This window comes from Myxine glutinosa, chromosome 12 (assembly GCF_964187855.1).
Source record: "Myxine glutinosa chromosome 12, kmMyxGlut1.1, whole genome shotgun sequence".
Lineage (NCBI taxonomy): Eukaryota > Metazoa > Chordata > Myxini > Myxiniformes > Myxinidae > Myxine > Myxine glutinosa.
In genome coordinates this window covers 95,262,347-95,281,920 of record NC_136272.1, presented here as the reverse complement: position 1 = coordinate 95,281,920, position 19,574 = coordinate 95,262,347, and the positions used below count along the sequence as shown (strand labels likewise).

Here is a 19,574-nt window from a genome sequence, read left to right as displayed (position 1 = left end):
GAGGTGGGAGAGGTATAAAACATATGGACACTGCAAGGACTTCCAGGAAAGAAGTTGGAATTTCGAAAAAGTGTATCTGGGTTGAATTAGCGGGGGTAGAAAAGATCAAGGTTTTGGATGGGAGAAGATAAGAGATGCTGGTGAACAGCTGTTTTAAAGACCTGGAGGGAGGAGTGGGATTGAAGGGAGTGGGGGAGTTTGTTCCAGAGGCGGGAGAAAAGGGGAATGAAAGAGTGAAGGTGAGCAGAGAGCCTAGATTTTGACAGTTTAACCATAAGAGGGTTGCTGGCAGATCTTGTGCGACCTGTAGGAATATTTGGGTGACAGAGCACAGAGAGAGCTGGGGGAGCAAGGCCGGAGAGGAGTCGCTAGAAGACATAAAGACCACCAACCTGCCTGCGGTGAGTGAGTGAAAGGCCCTCGGAGTTAGCTTCATCGCAGGAGATTCCAATGATTCTGAAAGCTTTGGTTTCAACAGCGTGAAGCCGAGCTAGGTGTGAGGCAGGAGCACCGGCCCATAGGGGAGAGCAGTATTCCATTGAGCTGCGGATGAAAGCCTTCTATGTGGTGAGGAGCTCAGGTGTGCCGAGGAAGGACTTCGCATGACGGAGGATGCCCAGTCGGCGGCTGGGTTTGGAGGCCAGCTTGGAAATGTGGTTTTCCCAAGAAAGATCATGGCAGATAGTGAGGCCCAAAAGCTTGAGCGACAGAACTTCTTGGAGAGGATTGTTTAGAAAGTAGATGGGAGGGTATTACTGGGATGGGAGGGTTTTTCTTTGTTATGTTGTGTCCTGATCCGTGTCCTAGCTCTTCCACGAGCCTAGACCATGTAGAAAATAAAAATCTGTCTGCCTTGGATGGACGTTAAGGTGGGTGTCCTCTCTGCAGGTATTAGGTAACCGATTTTAAGGATCCCATGGTGTTCTTCAGTAGGCGAGTTATCTATCATGCCACCCTGGCTAAGCTCCAAGGCCCTGAACCCTCAGGTGAGTATCCTGCGTCGGAGTGGCGACCTGTCCAGTGTTGCATCCCTCGCCAAATGGAACTGCTTGGGTAGAACCAGTGTTTTGTATAGAGTATGGTACATTAATCAATTAATTTATTGGGTAAGTGGACACGGGAAATGGTGTCCAGCATTTCAGGTTATATTTTCATCTCTAGCTTCAGCAAAACTTGGAGTTTCACAACTGAACTTGGGGGGAAATGCGTGAACAAAACTAGGCCCATCAGCTTCTGGTTTCCACGGAAACATAGCAAACCAAGAAACACACTTCTGGTTTCCATCAGAACTTCGGAAGAGACCCAAAACTGGAGATAAATCCTGCAAAACGATTCTTGTTACACAACAGCAACATTTTTGTTTTAAGATCTTTCGACAAACAGAGCACACCTAATTCCCATCCAACATTTTGCTGTGAGATCTCAGAAATCCAATGAAAATCTGATCGGATGTGATGGGAATTTATTTTTTTTCAAACAAGGTTAATTGTCCAGTTAACAGGTAATCATAACTTCTGTGTTTTCCTGCCGTGCAAATTGCCAAGTGTCTAATTCTCCAACTTTGTGAGAGGGCAGAACCGGTGGCGGGGTTTATCAACTGAACAACCGCAGAGCCAGAAACGCACTCCTGAATGATTGGCTCAGCGGGGGCAGAGACAAAGGACTAATGAAAGAAACAGAGGTGGATAGAATAAACGTACACTGCAATTTCACTCGGGGCAACACCGGTGAGATCACACGAACCCCACATTGCCCTCGCCCGACCGCAATAGGGCTGCCAATCTTTCAAGGTGTCTCGAGCCAAGATGAAGTATCAAAATAATAATTGCCTCGCTTTAACACGTGGGGAAAACATCTGAAGTTTGCTATTTTTAGAGTGGTCACATCCAGAAGTGGATAAGACGTGCACAGCCATCAAGGAAGTACACCTGACCATCCATTTTCTCTCCATCTGTTCACCCAAACTCCATCTATATCCCAGATATCGACCGTTAACGTTTTCCAGTGTTCTTTCCTCGACCGCACTTTCAGCTGACAATATTTCTTCATTTCGTCACAACCCATGAACCTTGACATTGCATCCGAGAGTTCCCATCATCGACATTAACAACATACCCACAATTCATTGTTTCATTCTGATTTTAATGAAATGTCGACTCTGCTCTGGCCTTGCTCCTCCTGACTTCTCAACCTCTCCGTTCAACCCCTGACCTCCTATCGAACGTATTCTACAACAAACACTTTCCGTATTACCTCCGCCACCAAAGATGGATGGAAGTTATGTTTTAACCCTTGTCTGTCTGTTTGTTACTTGCAAATTCGAAGATTTTTCAAGTATATTTGTCGGTTCCGTTTGTGGTTCTGTCTGTTCGTCTGTCTGTCTGTCTGTTTGTCACCGGCCTACAGGTCACAATTCTAAACCGATCGTCACGAAACTTCACCACGTTGTACAAGTCGTCCCAATTGAGAAGCCTATTGATTTTGAGGTCATGGTCAAAGGTCATCTGGAGGTCAAATTTCTAAAATCGCCATTTTAAATCCGATTGACTTTAAAATTGAATAGCATTTGTATATAGTCACTAAATTGGGAAACACACTCTTTTTGAGGTCAAAAGGTCAAAGGCCAAAGGTCAATTTCAGGTCAAATTTTTTAAATCATACATTTTCATCTAAAAAGCCATCAATTCTCAACCGATTGACTTGAAAATTGAACAGCATTTGCACATCGAGTCACTAAATTGGGAAATATACTATTTTTAGGTCAAAAGGTCAAAGGTCAACTCAAGGTCAAACTTCCAAAATCATCACTTTTTATCTGAAAAACCGTCAATTTTCATCCGATTGACTTGAAAATTGAACAGCATTTGCACATTGAGTCACTAAATAGGGAAACCAACTATTTTTGAGGTCAAAAGGTCAAACAGCTCAAGGTCAACTTTCCAAAATCATCATTTTTCATCTGAAAAATCGTCACTTTTCTTCCTATTGACCCGAGCTTTGATCAAGATTGTCAATTTTAATCTTGATGAAATGGACAATTTGCTGTATCAATCGAATATTTTTTCTTGGGGAAGGGGGGGGGCGTATTTTGCAAGTATCCTGCTCCGCATGACGTCTTCTTGTTTGTTTGTCTGTGAACAAGATATCTCAAAAAGTTGTGAATGGATTCGGACGAAATTTGGCAGAGATGTAGCGTATGTGACAAGGATGGAATGATTCGATTCTGGTGAATATCTGAATATAGATTCGGATACGATAATTATTTAATTTTAAAGTGATTCTTCAGCATTGAGGGATCGGGCGAAAAGTGATATATGACATGATATTTAAAAAAGTTATGGACAGGTTATGACTAAACTAGGTGGATGAGTTTGTTAGGTGAGAAGAACAAGCTGATTAGATTTTTGGTTCAAGTCCGAATCCAGATCCGGCCTATCATTGGGATACAAAACAAACTGTTCAGCCTGGCGGAGGTATGCGCTCTCCCGAGTACCATTCTAGTTACCCTCTGCAAGTCTACCACCAATCCTCACCTCCATTGATCATCTCCCTCAAATTCATAAGCCCAGCTCTTCCCTCCAGGATTTCAAGTCCACTGCCCACCACCACCCACGGCATTACAACATCCACTGAGAGAGACTGTCCCCATTGTGGCCTGCACGTCTGCCCCATGTGCTGTGGTATATCCACATTTTCTTGTCCGCTTACATTTCATCTTGCCACATTTGTCTGTCGATTCCTTGCTCTCTGGTCTGCTCTTTCATGAGCTTCAATACCTGCCTCATGAAAATAACAACCAAGCACAGCTAGGATCAGATTTAGTGCTAATGTACCAGGTACCATCATTTGTGTCAGGAGAGATGACGATTCGAGTCGAAGGAAAAGCTTCTCCGAGCCGACCACCCATAGGCACACCCAGGGACACGTTGAACACCTCCTCCAACTCGTACAGTGAGTCGTCGATGATGAGGATGGGGCATGGCTGCTCTGAGTCACCACGCTCAAAGTTGAGAACACTCGTGTGGTCCTCGGCCCGACTGATATAGTCAGAGTAGGACAAAACAGTCTGTGGCACTGTTCCCATTGCGGATCCTAAAAGAGATATGGGATGTTAGTACTGTGCTTTGCATTTCTGATTTTCATTCGTAGTTGTTCTTTGACAGTAAAAAAAATTCTACAAACAGTAGTTGTGATTTTGGTTCACACATTGTGTTTCCAAAGTGGCTGAGCAAACACCTGGTATCGATCTCACACACAGTCAAAAGATGTTGGTTGCAAGAGTTTGGAACACGGCTAGAATACCTTTGCAAAGTATGTTACAACATGACCTCCCCTCATCCACCACGAATAAATGGTGGAGAAAGCACCCCCCCCCCCCCACCCCTCCCCCAAAAAACCTCAAAACAATAAAAAAAAAATAGAGTTCATAAAACAATTAGTGAGTATATACTTCAATTTAAATAAAATAATGATTTTAAGGATCGTTTAAAAAAAGTTTAGCGCTATTGAAGTAGTCTTATACACCACCCTCATACACCAGCCAGTTACTGCTAAACGGAAGGGGTTTGAAAGTGCAAGGAATGTGATTTGTGTTCCAAAGTGTTCAAGTATATACTTCAATTTAAATAAAATAGTTATTGTAAAAATCATATAAATAAATTAAATCCGGAATTTACCGGATTTACCGGACTGATGCAGTCCATTACACCATCCTATCTAACACATTACATTAGTTCTTCGTGTCTGTTGTTTGTGTCCTTTATGACGTGCTTAAAAACAGTCAATTTCCTGTTGGGAATGATTTTCAATTTTATTTGACTGCCAGGCAGACAGAGTAGAAATATTATCTTACTCCTCTGTGCATCCGCGATTGGGACGAATTCAGAGACAAAGTAGGCTACTGTAAAACAGCAGGTTTGTTTCCCGATTCTTGTTCAAAATATAACATTCAATTTGAAAAAGTTGTTCCTCGATTATAAACTGACACTTGTAGCTAGATAGACAGACAGACAAACAGACGGATGGACATTAACCAATTGCTTAACCCCGCTTTTCTCTTTGCGTACATGGGGTGGGGTTCATGGAACAGCACTCAGCAGAGCGCTCGCCTCCACCAGGCTAAACAGTTTGCATTTTGCATCCGAACAGTTCTTGTCACTGACCAAACTCATCCACCACGTTTTGTCAAAATCCATCTACAACCTTTTGAAATTCCATGCTATATATAGTTTTTGACCCCATCTTTCAATGGTGACGAATTACTTTTAAAGTTTTTGTAAATTCTCATATCTGGATTCTTGTTTTGATGTCTAACTTGTTGATTTCTGATTGGGGCCAGTTCATTATTCCGCAGCTATATTGGAACACTGGTACTGCGAGTTGGATAATGGGTTTAATTTTGTTTCTTGGGGAGAGGTATGTTTTCAGGATCAGCTTAGTTCTACGTAGGTATTCTTTGGCGATTGTTTTGCGCATTTGTTTGTGACATATTTGGTGCCCCTCTTCTAATCCGAGGTATTTGTATGATTCTTCGTTTTCTAACTGCTGTATTGTTGTTTCAAGGTAAATTTTTATGTTGTCTGTTTTTGTTGGTATACCTTGTACAAATATGCACTTGGCGCACTTGTCTCGTCCAAATTCCATTTGAATGTCTTCGGAAAATTGTTTTTCTAGTTTTAGTTGTTCTGTCAATTTTTCATCATTTCAGGCAAAGAGCTTTAAATCATTCATGTATAGTAGATGTGTCACCTTTCCTATTTATTTGGGTGTTTGTCTATTGGTTTGTATGGTGCATCCGTGTCCTTGTTCATTGATGAGGTCACTTAGTGGGTCCAGAGCCAGACAAAACAGAAGCGGGAAAGACTCTCTCTCTGGAAGATTCCACGTCGTATATTCACATTTGGTATTTCGATATTTCCTTCTGAGTGCTGTAATATCAATGTGGTATTCCAGAACTACATTGTTTTCTCAATCAGTTTGATTATTTGGGGATTGTTTGTGTATATTTGCATGCATTTTATCATCCACGAATGTGTGTATTTTCAGTGGTGGCCAAAAATATTGGCATCCTTGAACTTTTTTCAAATAATGCACCATTTCTTCCAGAAAATTGAAGAAATTAAAAAAAAATTGGTATCCACAAATATATTTCTTTGGTTTGCAGGGGAACAAAACAAAAAAGCTGAAATAATTACAAAATCTCAGCTTATTCCACACAGAAATCCTAAAATGGTCTGGACAATATTATTGGCACCTATTAGAAGTTGCTAGAAATAATTAGATTTCAAGCAGGTGATTCTCCTTTACTTTGGAATTGAACTCACCTGTGGTGAGTTGCAGGTGCCTGCAATATATAAATCACTCATTCGACCAGTTTGAACGGAGAAAAGGAGTCATTCTGCTGTTTTGTGTCACTGTGTGTATCGCAATGAGCATGGAGAAAAGAAAGAAAACCAGAGAATTGTCTGAGGTCAGACAAAAGATTGTAGCCAAGCATGGACAATCTCAAGGCTACAAGTCCATCTCCAGAGACCTTAATGTTCCTGTGTCCACCGAATGCATTGTTATCAGGAAGTTTAAGGCCTATGTCACTGAAGCCAACCTCCCTGTACGTGGTCGCAAGAGAAAACTTGATCGAAGATTGCAGTAAAGGATTGTTCAAATGGTGGAGAAAACACCTCCATCAACTGCCAAAAAGATTCAAGCTGACCTTCAGACACAAGGTACGACAGTTTAAACTCACACCATCAGTCGCCAACTCAAAGAAAGGGGGTTCAATGGTAGGAGACCCAGGATGACCCCACTGCTGACAAAGCCCGACTAGAGTTTTCCAAAACACACCTCAACAAGCCAAAATCCTTCTGGGAGAATGTCCTGTGGACAGGTGAGACCGAATTAGAGCTTTTTGTCAAGCATATTTGTCAAGCATATCATCTCTATGTTTGCAGAAAACAAAATTAAGCCTTCAAAGAAAAGAACACCTTCCCAAAGTCAAACATGGAAAAGATTCAGTGATCTTTTGGAGTTTCTGTGCTGCCTCTGGCACTGGGTGCCTTGAATTTGTGCATGACATCATGAAATCAAGAGATTACCAAGGCATTTTGGAGCACCATGTTCAACCCAGTGTCAGAAAGCTGGGTCTCCGTCGAAGGTCATGGTTCTTGCAGCAGGACAATGACCCCAAACACACTTCAAGAAGCACCCAGGAATGGTTCAAGACAAGACGCTGGACTGTTCTGAAGTGGCCAGCAATGAGTCCAGGTCTAAATCCCATTGAACACCTGTGGGGAGATCTGAAAACAGCAGTTGGGAGAAGGCACCCTTCAAATCTGGGAGACATGGAGCAGTTTGCACAAGAAGAGTAGGCCAAACCGCCAGCAGAGAGGTGGAGGAAGCTCATTCATGGCGAGAGGAAGCTCTTGACTGCACTTATTTTGTCCAAAGACTGTGCTACCAAATATTAAGTCTCGGGTGGCAATTATTTTGTCAATGCCATTTCTTTTTATTTTCTGATTTAAAAGGATATATTAAGTTCTGAATCAAAAACAAAGGTTCTGTAATATTAACAGTGAAATACAGAGTTGTGGAGACAAAATACTTTTGTCAATATCAACTTGTTTTTAGAGAAAATTATGAGTTATTTGAAAAAAGTGCAAGGGTGCCAATATTTTTAGCCACGACTGTATGTGTGTGTATATATATATATATATATATATATATATATATATATATATATATATATATATATATATATATATATATATATATATATATATATATATATATATATATATACAGACTTGGCATTTAATATGGAATATTTTTTTTGTGGGGGTGAACTTACTTTTCAAAATGACTTAGAACCAAAAGTTCATTGGAATTATGTTGAAATTATTCTAGATTTTGTTAATGTGACCTTTAAAAGAAACAAAAACCACATTTGACATTTCGAAACAAATAAATTGATCCTTGAAAGTGATGTAAACTGATATCGAACTCAATTCACAGACAGTACTGTGTTAAACTTCTGTACGTTTTCCAGAAGTATCTCTTTATTTTGCACATTAGCCAAAAAAAAATTCAACAAAAACAAAAGCTAAATTATGACTGGGATTACGGACAGTAAAATTACAGGTCAGTATTTCGTGTAACCCCCACGAGCATTCAGGAGAGCACTTACACGTCGAGGCATGCTGTTCACGAGATTTGCCAAGGTTTGGACAGGAATCGCTTGCCATGCAGTGACAATAGTCTGCTGCAATTCACGCACAGAGGTAGGCTGCTGGTCCAAGTTGTCGATTTGACGCGTTAATTCTGCCCACAAGTTCTCTATCGGATTCATATCCGGGGACATGGCAGGCCACTCCATATGCTCTACACCATGGTCAGCAAGAAAGTGTTGGATCATGTGAGCACGATGAGGCGGTGCATTGTCATCTTGGAAGACAAAGTTTCCTCGAAAGGCTGCACGAGCAAATGGAAGCAATGTTTCTTCCAGAATGACCCTGTACTTGAACTGGTTCATGTTTCCATTCAGAACAACCAGGTCAGTTTTTCCCCCTGCATGAAAAGCAGCCCAAACGGTCACCCCACCACCTCCAGCTTGGACTCTTGGCACTATACAATCTTCGTTGTGGGCTTCATGCACATGTCTGCGCACTCGGACGCGGCCATCTTGACGATAGACCAGAAATCTAGACTCGTCACTGAAGGTCACGTGATTCCAGTGTCCTGGCTGCCATTGACGGTGCTCTCTGGCCCACTCCAATCGGCGCTGGCTGTGTTGTCTGGTCAGGCGTGGCTTTCTCAGGGGACGCCTGGCACGATAGCCTGCTTGAACCAGTCGTTGGTTGACTAGCCTTCTGGATACAGGCACATTTGTCAGTTGCTGCCACTCAGCCCTAAGCCGATTAGCTGACTTGGTATGGCCATTGCAGACTAACCGGTGCAGCTGGCGATCATCTCTCCTTGTGGTTCTGCGTGGACGTCCTGGCCTCGGTATTGGAGTAGGGACACCCCTCTGAGCATTTCGTTTCAGGATCTTTGACACCTGACCTTGAGTGATGCCAGACTGCCGAGCAATAGCACGCTGTTTCATGCCAGAATTTCGTAAAGCCACCACTCCATGACAAACAGCATTGTTAAGTTGACGGACCATCTCCAGAGGAAGCGGCAATAACTTTTGTAGACGTGCAGCAATTGTTTTCCACGAATACAGAACGCAACAACCCTTATATACCCGATTGTGAAGCCAATCGTCAAATGTACCTGTCCTTACATTTTGTCACGCCACCTGTGATATAATCCTGTTATTGACTTCTTGCTGCGACAGACAATCAGTGACATGGTTCTTTCAACAAAGACATCACCGAAGGGTAAAATAAACTCACCAGATTGATATACTGAGTTCAGAAAGTAAACCCAAGTCAAGGAAAAAAAAATATTCCATATTAAATGCCAAGTCTGTATATATATTGTTATGGAAACGGGGGACGGCTCTCCCGTTAGCAAGGGGGGGTTAATCCCCCTGTCCTGTTAAGCTGGCCGTCTCCGCCGGTCCTGGTACTTGTAACGCTCCTTTGCGAGGTGGGATTGATCAGGGTTATTGGTCAAGGTGTTCTCCCGAATACCTTCACCAATCCCTCTACAAAACAGGGAGACAAGTACCGCTCGAACCCCGAACAAGATGTTATTTGCCGAGCGGGTTAACAGTCCGAAGTTCGAGTCATTAACAAAGACTAAACCCGATTCATAAAGCATTGGCGAAATCGTGCCACAGGTACTCAATGGGGGAAATCACAAAGACGATCGGACAAGCATGAAGAAAGAAGGAAATCAAAGAATGGAGGAACAGATATTTATTAATTTTGTACAATAACCCAAAGAAGAAAAGAAGAACGAAGTAATTTACAGGGAAGAGGAAGAAGCAGATACACAGGGCAATTCTTACTTATACAGGCTTAACTTATACCCAGACAACACAAAGGACAGATGACGAGCAGGCTCACACGACTGGGGAATTGCAGGTAGGATTGGCTGGAGAGATGAGAAGGTTCAGGTGGTCCACAGAACGGGTGACAGGGAGGTCCGAGGGTCGCGGCACGACGTCGGGGTTTGCGTGCACGCACTTGTTCCTTTGGAGGTAGGTTCCGGCATTTGCCGTCAGTGCTGGTTGGTATTGCGAGCAGGGCGTGCCGATTCTCATTCGCCGCAGGACGTTCGCGCCAAGCAAATGAACAATCCTCCCCACTGGTGTTCCTTGCTCATGCACCTCCCTTCACAGAACTTCTCAGTGTGTGCTCCCTCACTCAGAACTCGCTCTCTCCTCTGGCCCCTTATGCATCTCTCTTGGTGGGGGCTGATGCAATGGGTTTTATAACCCCACCCTCTTGAGCCATACCCACTCATCCTTGGTTGGTCGGCAAGGGCTTTCCTGGCTCCACCTTCTGATGACGATGGGCGGGCAACGCCCTTGTTCGTTGGCTTGACCGCGTGCATAATGGAGTCAAATGCAGTTGGTAATGCGGTTGGCAATGGAGGTTCTAGGGCAATTGAAAGGGGATTCTACCTTATTTCATTTGGTGCAATGCAGAGTCAACTAATGGAAAACAGAGCCTTATACTGACATAGAATAAAGAAATAACTATTGAGGGAAGCCTATGATTTGCTACGTGTATGCGATGGACAAGCTAAAGGGACGACCTTTGACCTTTACCAATTGATGGAGGTATTTACAAAGAATTACTATTTACAGAGGGTGATATTTACAATAATTACACCAAGTGCAGGGTTTCCCAAATCCGTTACACTGCACCCTCATCCTCCAGGCATGTCCCGGGCCTATAAAACTTAACTTAATGTGGCACGTAGGTGTAATTCCCTCTACAATTAACCTGACCCTGAGTGTGACAGTTTTAAAACACAAATAAGTATGTCCCGCTGTTGCATTGCACCCTGCCTAACAGATTCACGCCCACAGGATAACCGAATTACGGAATTAATTCTCAAACTAAACATGAACGGTGGGGAGCATTATTTACAAGTGACGTTATTTCGACTATTTACAAAACTGCAACCCAGGACCTGTGATTTTCCTCTTAAGGGAAACAAAAAGAGAAAATCCTGTGGGAGGGGAGGAGACAGCATGCATTGCATCGACGCACCAGCACCAATAAAGAGCACCAAAACACCAAAGCACCATAAAGCACTCGTCAGTGCACAGTCAGCACCATGCAGTGCACATTGCCCAATACAATAAAAAAACAACACTGATGATGGTCTTCCTCGTTCTGCTCTGCTGGTCCGTCGTTCTTCCTGATGTTGTCGTGTTCTTTGCTTGCAGCCTATTTGGTGGAAATAAAAAGGCACACAACGCGTCCATCTTTTTTATTTATGGCCAACAGGGGCCGACTATGGGTGGTTCAACTGTATGGCTTGGTGCCACCTCACCGAGGTCCGCAAGCAAGATCTCCCTTGGGCCATCGTGGCCGGTCCCAGCAGAGGGGCTGGGCCCCAACACGTGGGGTCCATCAGTGGTGCTCGGCCACAGTACCGTGGTCCATAAAGTGGTGCATCGATGCAAGCAGCTGGTTGCGGGAATTTCGGGCACACAGATGCGCCCCCCCCCCCCCCCGCACGCTCCCCTCAGTGCCCAGAGAGCACGATCCTCGGTTGGGAGAAGGAAGACAGAGAAGACAGGTGAGTCATGGGTCAGGGTGCAAGGGTACACATCAAACAAGGCAATGCAGAATGAGGGGCGCATGGGAGCGAGCTGAGAAAGGTTCGTCCCTACGTACGCCCCCCACAGGTGACCTACACTGCCCCCCTTGCCCCTCCCCGTATTTACAAAATCTACACACTTACCAATTCGTCACTACTGTCTCGTCTTCCCCTTATTTCCCTTAATACCAAATTCGTCACAACAATCCCTCTAACCAAATTTGCCACAAATTCAAATTCCTCATCAATTACTCATAAGGAGGAAGAGATGGAACATCAGCACAATGTCACACCCACGTCGTGATGCGTCTTACATCCTCAAAACATTTGCACAAAAAATAAACAATAAACCATGGCACAGTGTGGAGTCCTGTCACCCCAAGTGAGTGGATGTAGATGGTGCGAGGAGATTTCAATCCTAACTACTTCCTAAATGACATTAACACATTTTACACTACCCGGGGTCTTTCCCTGCCAATCCATTGGCGATCTTACTCGATGCGGTTCTAAAAACCAATTCCCATTGACCAAACTGTGGTGCTCATCAATATGGGGTCTCCCTCCCCCGGTTCAACTCCCTGTGCCTTTGCACAATTTCGGGACTGAGTCGTGTGGCTCCCCTAACAGGTCTACTTACCTGTGCGCCTCCGCCACTGAAGTTGCCTCCCGAGCATACCTGCTCCTCGCTAACCTACCTGGGGAAGGCCCTTCCTGGCGCTTACCCCCCCTCGGTGCCCTCTCTGGCACTGGGCTACCCAGGTACTTCCTCTGGATCCTCGGGCCCCATTGAACTCTAACTGGCTCCCAGAGCCTACCTGCGTCCTCACCTGGCCGACAGACTACCAGTGGCGGAGCGCTCAACCAACCATCCCTCTAACAGGCTACATGCCCAGTCTTTTCCACGTCACTAATGCACCCATCCAAACACCATTCTTCCACACGCACCACAGATGCCAATATCCAACCACAATTTACCTATACCCTCTCCCTAACTCTTAAACTACCCTCCCCGGGTATTCGTCATTGGGGTCCATCCTCCCCATACACTCCTTCACACCATCCACTCCACTCCACAGTTTCCACCATACTCACTCCACACCATCCATTCCATACTCCATATATTCCAGACCATTTATTCCATACAACCATGCTCCATACACCTGTTCACTTGCACACCTGTGCAATCACACCTGGTGCTTCCTGCACCCTCCTTCCTCCAGGACCATTTGCTCAACACAACACACAATCACCATTACTCAGTCATACACTGCTCCGTACACTTTCAATTCTCTAAACCATTGCCTCAGGCACCCAGATTTTCCCACGCTTACACACACATCCTTCCCGAGCATTGCCTAGCAATTCCTCATTTGCTCAATATCAAGATTCTCACACACACACGGCATCATCTGATCTACCTGGTGCCCTTCTAACTTGGTGCTCCCCATATTCCCTTTAAACTAAGCACATACCACGTCATTAACAACGAGCTAATCTACCTACATCCCCGACTACCTGTACAATGTCGCTACTTACTCCTTATGTCACCTATGGTCATTTTTCTAGATCCCTATACAATTATCCAAACCCTCCCTTGGTGAGCTTACACTGCCATAACCCCATAACTAGTGCTCATGTGCCCCGGGATGTGAGGGATGGTGGATTTACCATCCTTGTACATCGGGCATCTCCCACTATAAATTTTGCCCATCCAATTTCCTGCAAATCAAAATTTGCCAATCACTGCCAATCATTTTACCAATCATCAATTTGCCAATCATTACTGCCAATCCTATTCACTATTCCAAAATTTTGAATCCACAACACTATTACCATCACGGTCCGCTATATCTGAGCCTCTCGGTACGTCATGACATCATTAAAACTCGGCTTCGCAAAGCCAAGCAATGAATTCGGGTGGTTTGGTCGCCTGCAGGTTGAGTCCGTCCGGCATTCGGTTCAAGGGAGGCGGCATGCTCGGCCCGAGATTCCACGCACCATCTCGGCGTGGAACCTTTCTGTCTCCGGCCCTGATGGCTCGATCCCGCCCGGCCGGAACGCCGCAACCACAAGGGGGCGCCGCTCCGGTCCCTCCTACCTGCCCTTGAACCGGACCGGTCGCTTTGCCCGGAAAAGCCCGGACTCGACCGTGCGGGGCGGGGCCAGGCCCGAATCGTGCACGACACTTCGAAGAGAAGCGACGCAGCACCGATCCGCGATCCGCGTCAATTCTTTTCGCACCAAACACTTTGCCGAAAAACCTCTAAGCACCATATACAGCCCTTCTCACCTGGGGGATTCATCTTCCTCCTTGCTCCGACACCTGCAAATCTTTATAAGGATTAAGCACGGCATCACGATGCGAATTCAGACTTTGTACAATTTCCATTCCTCCCTGCCGCGAGTGCTTTTCTAAGCCCCTGGTCTCTCCAATTTCAATTCCCACTACTTCTTTTTCTTTATTCACCTCGATGACCGCTGGCTTTATTAAAATTCCCTCTACCTCAGTGGTCGCCGGCTTTTCCATACCCCGGGTCGCGATCTCTATACCCGTCATTTTACCCGCGCTTTGCTCCGCCTCGCACAACCAGCGCTTCTCGACCCGCTTTACCTCGTCGCATACCCCTGGGACCTGCTCGCCCAACCTGCGGTCTCTGTCCCTCTCCGCTTCCCTTACCTCATATGTGGCTTGCCCCCTCGCCAACCCCTCGTTTACTTCCCCGATTTGGTCACCCATGTCCTCCAGTTGGTCCCCCAATTTACCTTCTAGCCCTTCCAACCTGTTCTCTAACCCCTCAAATTTATTGTCTAAACCCTCAAATTTATTGTCTAAACCCTCCAATTTGCTGTCTAACTTCCCAATTTGGGCACTAGTACCCCTTGCTTCGTCCCTCATTGCTCCAATTTGGCCTCCCAGCCCCCTGTTCTCTTCCATGAAGGCCTGCATTTGCAGCATGAATAGGCCCCAGTCCATTGGCGCCGCAGACGCGGCTGCCGCAACCACGTGTGAGCTGCCATTTTGTGCGCCTCCAACCTCATGCGAGCGCCGCCATCTCGTGCGCCTAAAACCTCCACTACCACATCCTCATTGCTCTCCTCCTCCATTAATACTCCCACTGCCTCCCCGGGATCCTGGTTCGATTCTACCCCTTCTTCTATCTCCCCTACCGGCATCCGGTCGCCTTGATCATCCATGGCACGATTTTAAAATTTAGAATATTAAATAAAATTTTGGCCACTCGTAATTTTGAGTGCGTGAAGCACACTTCGGGTTCGAATCTCACTCCCCGACACCAATTGTTACGGAAACGGGGGACGGCTCTCCCGTTAGCAAGGGGTGATTAGCCCCTTGTCCTGTTAAGCTGGCCGTCTCCCCGGTCCTGGTACTTGTAACGCTCTCCCGCGGGATGGAACGGATCAGGGTTATGGGTCCAGGGTTTATCCCGAATACCTTTATCCGTCCCTCCGCAGACTAGGGAGACAAGTACTGCTCGAACCCCGGTTTTAGATGTTATAATTGCCGAGCGGTTTTAGCCTTGCTTCGAGCGGTTTGAATATAATAGAGATTTGTGTGTGGTCATGAAGCATAACATAACATTCTCTTTGCTAACTCCCCATCTGCCCCTCACCTTTCTCGATCATTTCCCAAGTTTCAATGTTCACATCATTGAATTTGATCCAAATTTCTATCCGTGATGTTTGACAATAGCGAGTTAAAGGATTACATAATAAAGTGAAACAAAAATAAAATTTCAAAAATTTACATTTACCGAAACCTGGGTGTTATTGAATTTTAACTAAAAAAAAAAAAAAAACACCTTTAGAGGCCATTTTTCCCCGCAAGCGGGGGTTGGCCTTTTTCGGGAACTGTGGTTGTTGTTGTTTTTCGGTCCCCTTTTTGAAGCAATGTTTTACGGCCGGATGTCCTTCCTGACGCCAACCCTTTTTGCCGCCTTTAACGACAAGCAGGGAATTACCAGTGAACTGGTACTCAATTTTCCGACCTCGGAAGGAATGACAGGCTGAGTCAACCCCCCTGGCATTAATTCAGCGATTGACCGGGATTCGAACCCAGGATCCTAGGATCCTTAGCCGGCACCCTAGCCACTAGCCCAACACCAGGGATTGGTGTTGTTCGGTGTTGAATTTTAACTATTCACCTGTATTTATAAAACAGGTCGAATCGAACCGAAGTCTAGCATTGTATCTGCTGAGTGAAGGATCTGCTTTCCGTCTGCCATGCGACCAGATTCTCAGCTCTGATTGGTGGAAACTTGTGAGGGACATACATACATACATACATACATACATACATACATACATACATACATACATACATACATACCAGACAAACGAGCTACGCCGTAAAACAATATTTGAAAAAGTGTAATTAAGCAGCAACTGCAATTCCATGGAGTTTCGTAGTATTTTTTCCATGGATATAGCCACATCTTGCCCACGATTGGCCAAAACACGTATGATGTCAGATATTGTGCTTCACTTCCATACATGCTCAGATTGGACCATTATGGCTGCCAATCATTATGGCTATTTGCACGAATGGGGGGGGGGGGGGGGCGGAGGAGACCAGGCATTGTGGGGAGTTGTCTCAAGATTTTATATCTGATGCTGCGGTGCATGGGGTGTATGTACCGATGTTATTGTTATTGCTGTGACGGACAATATAGACAAAATTGCAAATGGAATACTTGTGCAATGTAAATGTAATGTTCACCCTTACATTGCTTGTTTTTTTGTGTTTACTCCATGTTAAAGACTAAAAATGCATTGTGGCAGGCTTATGTCCTTGAAAATTCTTGAGTTATCCCCTGCATGTCTACTAGATCTAGCCAGTCTTTATGTATGTGGCATGCTGCTGAATATAACTGCAATTGTCCCATGGTATTTCAGGGTCAGGATTTCAGCGGACTGAGAGAACTGAATTTGCACTCTGCTTGGCCGGAAGTAACAGGGCAAACAAGCAGTAGCCGGTGAAGTTTCTCCACTGGGGAAAAGGACACCTCATATCAGATAACATGGCAGTAAGTGCTCCCCGAGTGTCAAAAACAGTTTTGGGTTGGAAATTTTGATGGAACATTCTCAAATGGACTGGAAGAGCTTCACAGTTGGATTCAGGTCACATACTGATGCGATTTTTGTCCATTTCAGAAGTTAGCAGCGTTGTTTCCAAACACTGATAGACAGCCAACCCATAGTGGATGTTGTGTTCAGTAGCTCATATAGCTGCTAACGGAAAATAGGCCAGATTATCAACTCAATTTCAGATGGAAAACACGAAACAAATGCCAAAGGAGAGGGTATTCCATTTGTGTCTGTTTGTTTGTTTGTTACTTGCAAAATTGAAGATTTTTCAAGTACTGTATATATATATATATATATATATATATATATATATATATATATATATATATATATATATATTTTTTTTTTTTTTTTGTATACAAGATCGAGGCTCGTGAAAGAGCGAACATTAATCACACAGAAAGACAAACAGACACATAAAACAAATAACATCAGGAGCGGTAGACAAGATGGGGAGAGAGGGGGAAGGACACAAACACAACATTTGAGAGCAGGGACCGAGAGACATGGAGACATCGATAGATCTGTGGGAGGGAGAGGGCTTTGGGGGGGAAGCATGTGAAGGGGGGGGGGGGGGGGTGGGAGAGGTATAAACATATGGACACTGCCAGGATTTCCAGGAAAGAAGTTGGAATTTCAAACAAGGTGGATCTGGGGTGAATTAGTGGGGGTAGAAAAGATCAAGGTTTTGGATGGGGGAAGATAAGAGATGGTGGTGAACAGCTGTTTTAAAGACCTGGAGGGAGGAGAGGGATTGAAGGGAGTGTGGGAGTTTGTTCCAGAGGCGGGAGAAAAGAGGAATGAAAGAGTGAAGGTGAGCAGAGAGCCGAGATTTCGGCAGTTTAACCATCAGAGGGTTGCTGCCAGATCTTGTGCGACCTGTAGGAATATTTGGGGGACAGAGCACAGAGAGAGCTGGGGGAGCAAGGCCGGAGAGGAGTCGGTAGAAGACAGAAAGACCACCTACCTGCCTGCGGTGAGTGAGTGAAAGGCCCTCAGAGATAGCTTCATCGCGGGAGATTCCAATGATTTTGAAAGCTTTGGATTCAACAGCGTGAAGCTGAGCCAGGTGTGAGGCAGGAGCACCAGCCCATAGGGGAGAACAGTATTCCATTGAGCTGCGGATGAAAGCCTTGTATGTGGTGAGGAGCTCAGGTGTGCCGAGGAAGGACTTCGCACGACGGAGGATGCCCAGTCGGCGACTGGCTTTGGAGGCCAGCTTGGAAATGTGGTTTTCCCAAGAAAGATCATGGCAGATAGTGAGACCCAAAAGCTTGAGCGACAGAACTTCTTGAAGAGGATTGTTGAGAAAGTAGATGGGAGGGTTGTCCAGTCGATCTTTTCGGAGAGACATAGTAAGAGAGTGAGATTTGTCAGGATTGAAAGACATGTTCCACTTGTTTGACCAGTCTGTGATTTTGTCCAGGTCTTCAGAGAGTGAGGAGGCTGCAGACTGCCGATCTGAGGGAAGAGGAATGGAGCGGCAGAGAGTGGAGTCATCAGCAAAGAGATAGAGAGGATTTTCCAGAGTCGGAAAGATCATTGATAAAGACCAGAAAAAGCACAGGGCCCAGCACACTTCCTTGGGGAACTCCAGCCTGAACAGGAAGGGGAGATGAGAGAAATCCATTCAGGGCCACACGTTGACTACGACCAGAGAGGAAGTCCGCAAGCCATGCATGGAGATTTCCATGGATACCATAGGAGGAGAGTTTGGTGAGCAGAGCTGGGTGCCAGACCGTATCAAAGGCCCGTGATATGTCAAGGGAGACAGCTCTGATTTCCTGTTTGGCATTGAGGACCTCCATCCATTGTTGAGACAGCAGAAGCAGCATGTCCAGAGTAGAGTGACCTGGTCCGAAACCAAATTGATGATCAGAGATCAAGCCATTGGAGAAGAGGAAAGATTTCATATCCGAAGCAATGATGGATTCCATGACTTTGCTGATAATTGGGAGCAGGCTGATTGGTCTGTAGGTGCCATGTGGTGAGGAGCTCTTGGTTGCTCTTGTGCATTATTCTGTCTGTCTGTTTATCTGTTTGTTACTTGGCAAAAAAAAAATTTTTTGCCAAGCATATTGATCACTCGGGTTTGTGTTTGTGTGTGTGTGTGTGTGTGTGTGTGTGTGTGCTTGTGTGTTTGTTTGTGTGTCTGTCTGTCTGCTCACTAATACATGCCTACAGGTCACAATTTTAAACATCTTCACGAAACTTCATCAAATGGTAGAGTTAGTGGTCAAATGGTAATTCAGAAAGTATTTAGAAAGATGAAATCGTTTAAATTCATTTCTTCCCTCATCAATCTACACTCAATACCCCATAATGACAAAGAGAAAACAGGATTTTAGAAAGTTTTGCAAATTTATTAAAAAGGAAAAACTGAAATATCACATTGACATAAGTATTCAGACCCTTAACTCAGTACTTAGTTGAAGCACCTTTGGCAGCGATTACAGCCTCGAGTCTTCTTGGGTATGATGCGACAAGCTTTGCACACCTGGATTTGGGGATTTTCTGCCATTCTTCTCTGCAGATCCTCTCAAGCTCTGTCAGGTTGGATGGGGACCGTCGGTGGACAGCCATTTTCAGGTCTCTCCAGAGATGTTCGATTTGGTTCAAGTCAGGGCTCTGGCTGGGCCACTCAAAGACCTTCACAGAGTTGTCCCTAAGCCACTCCTGCATTGTCTTGGCTGTGTGCTTAGGGTCATTGTCCTGTTGGAAGGTGAACCTTCGGCCCAGTCTGAGGTCCTGAG

At 45.1% G+C, this 19,574-nt stretch overlaps 1 protein-coding gene across 3 annotated transcripts in view; it reads right to left on the bottom strand.

Annotated features, from left to right (window-relative positions):
* Positions 1 to 19,574, bottom strand: part of LOC137437640 (FRAS1-related extracellular matrix protein 2-like) — a 176,624-nt gene that overhangs the window by 75,216 nt on the left and 81,834 nt on the right. For all 3 annotated transcript variants that reach the window (XR_010986565.2, XM_068132114.2, XM_068132115.2), the window contains exon 6: positions 3,841 to 4,092. Coding sequence is in view for 2 of the 3 variants with exons in the window: in XM_068132114.2 (XP_067988215.2) it covers positions 3,841 to 4,092 (252 nt within the window). In the remaining variant the exon portion in view is untranslated. The remainder of the gene's footprint in view (positions 1 to 3,840; positions 4,093 to 19,574) is intronic.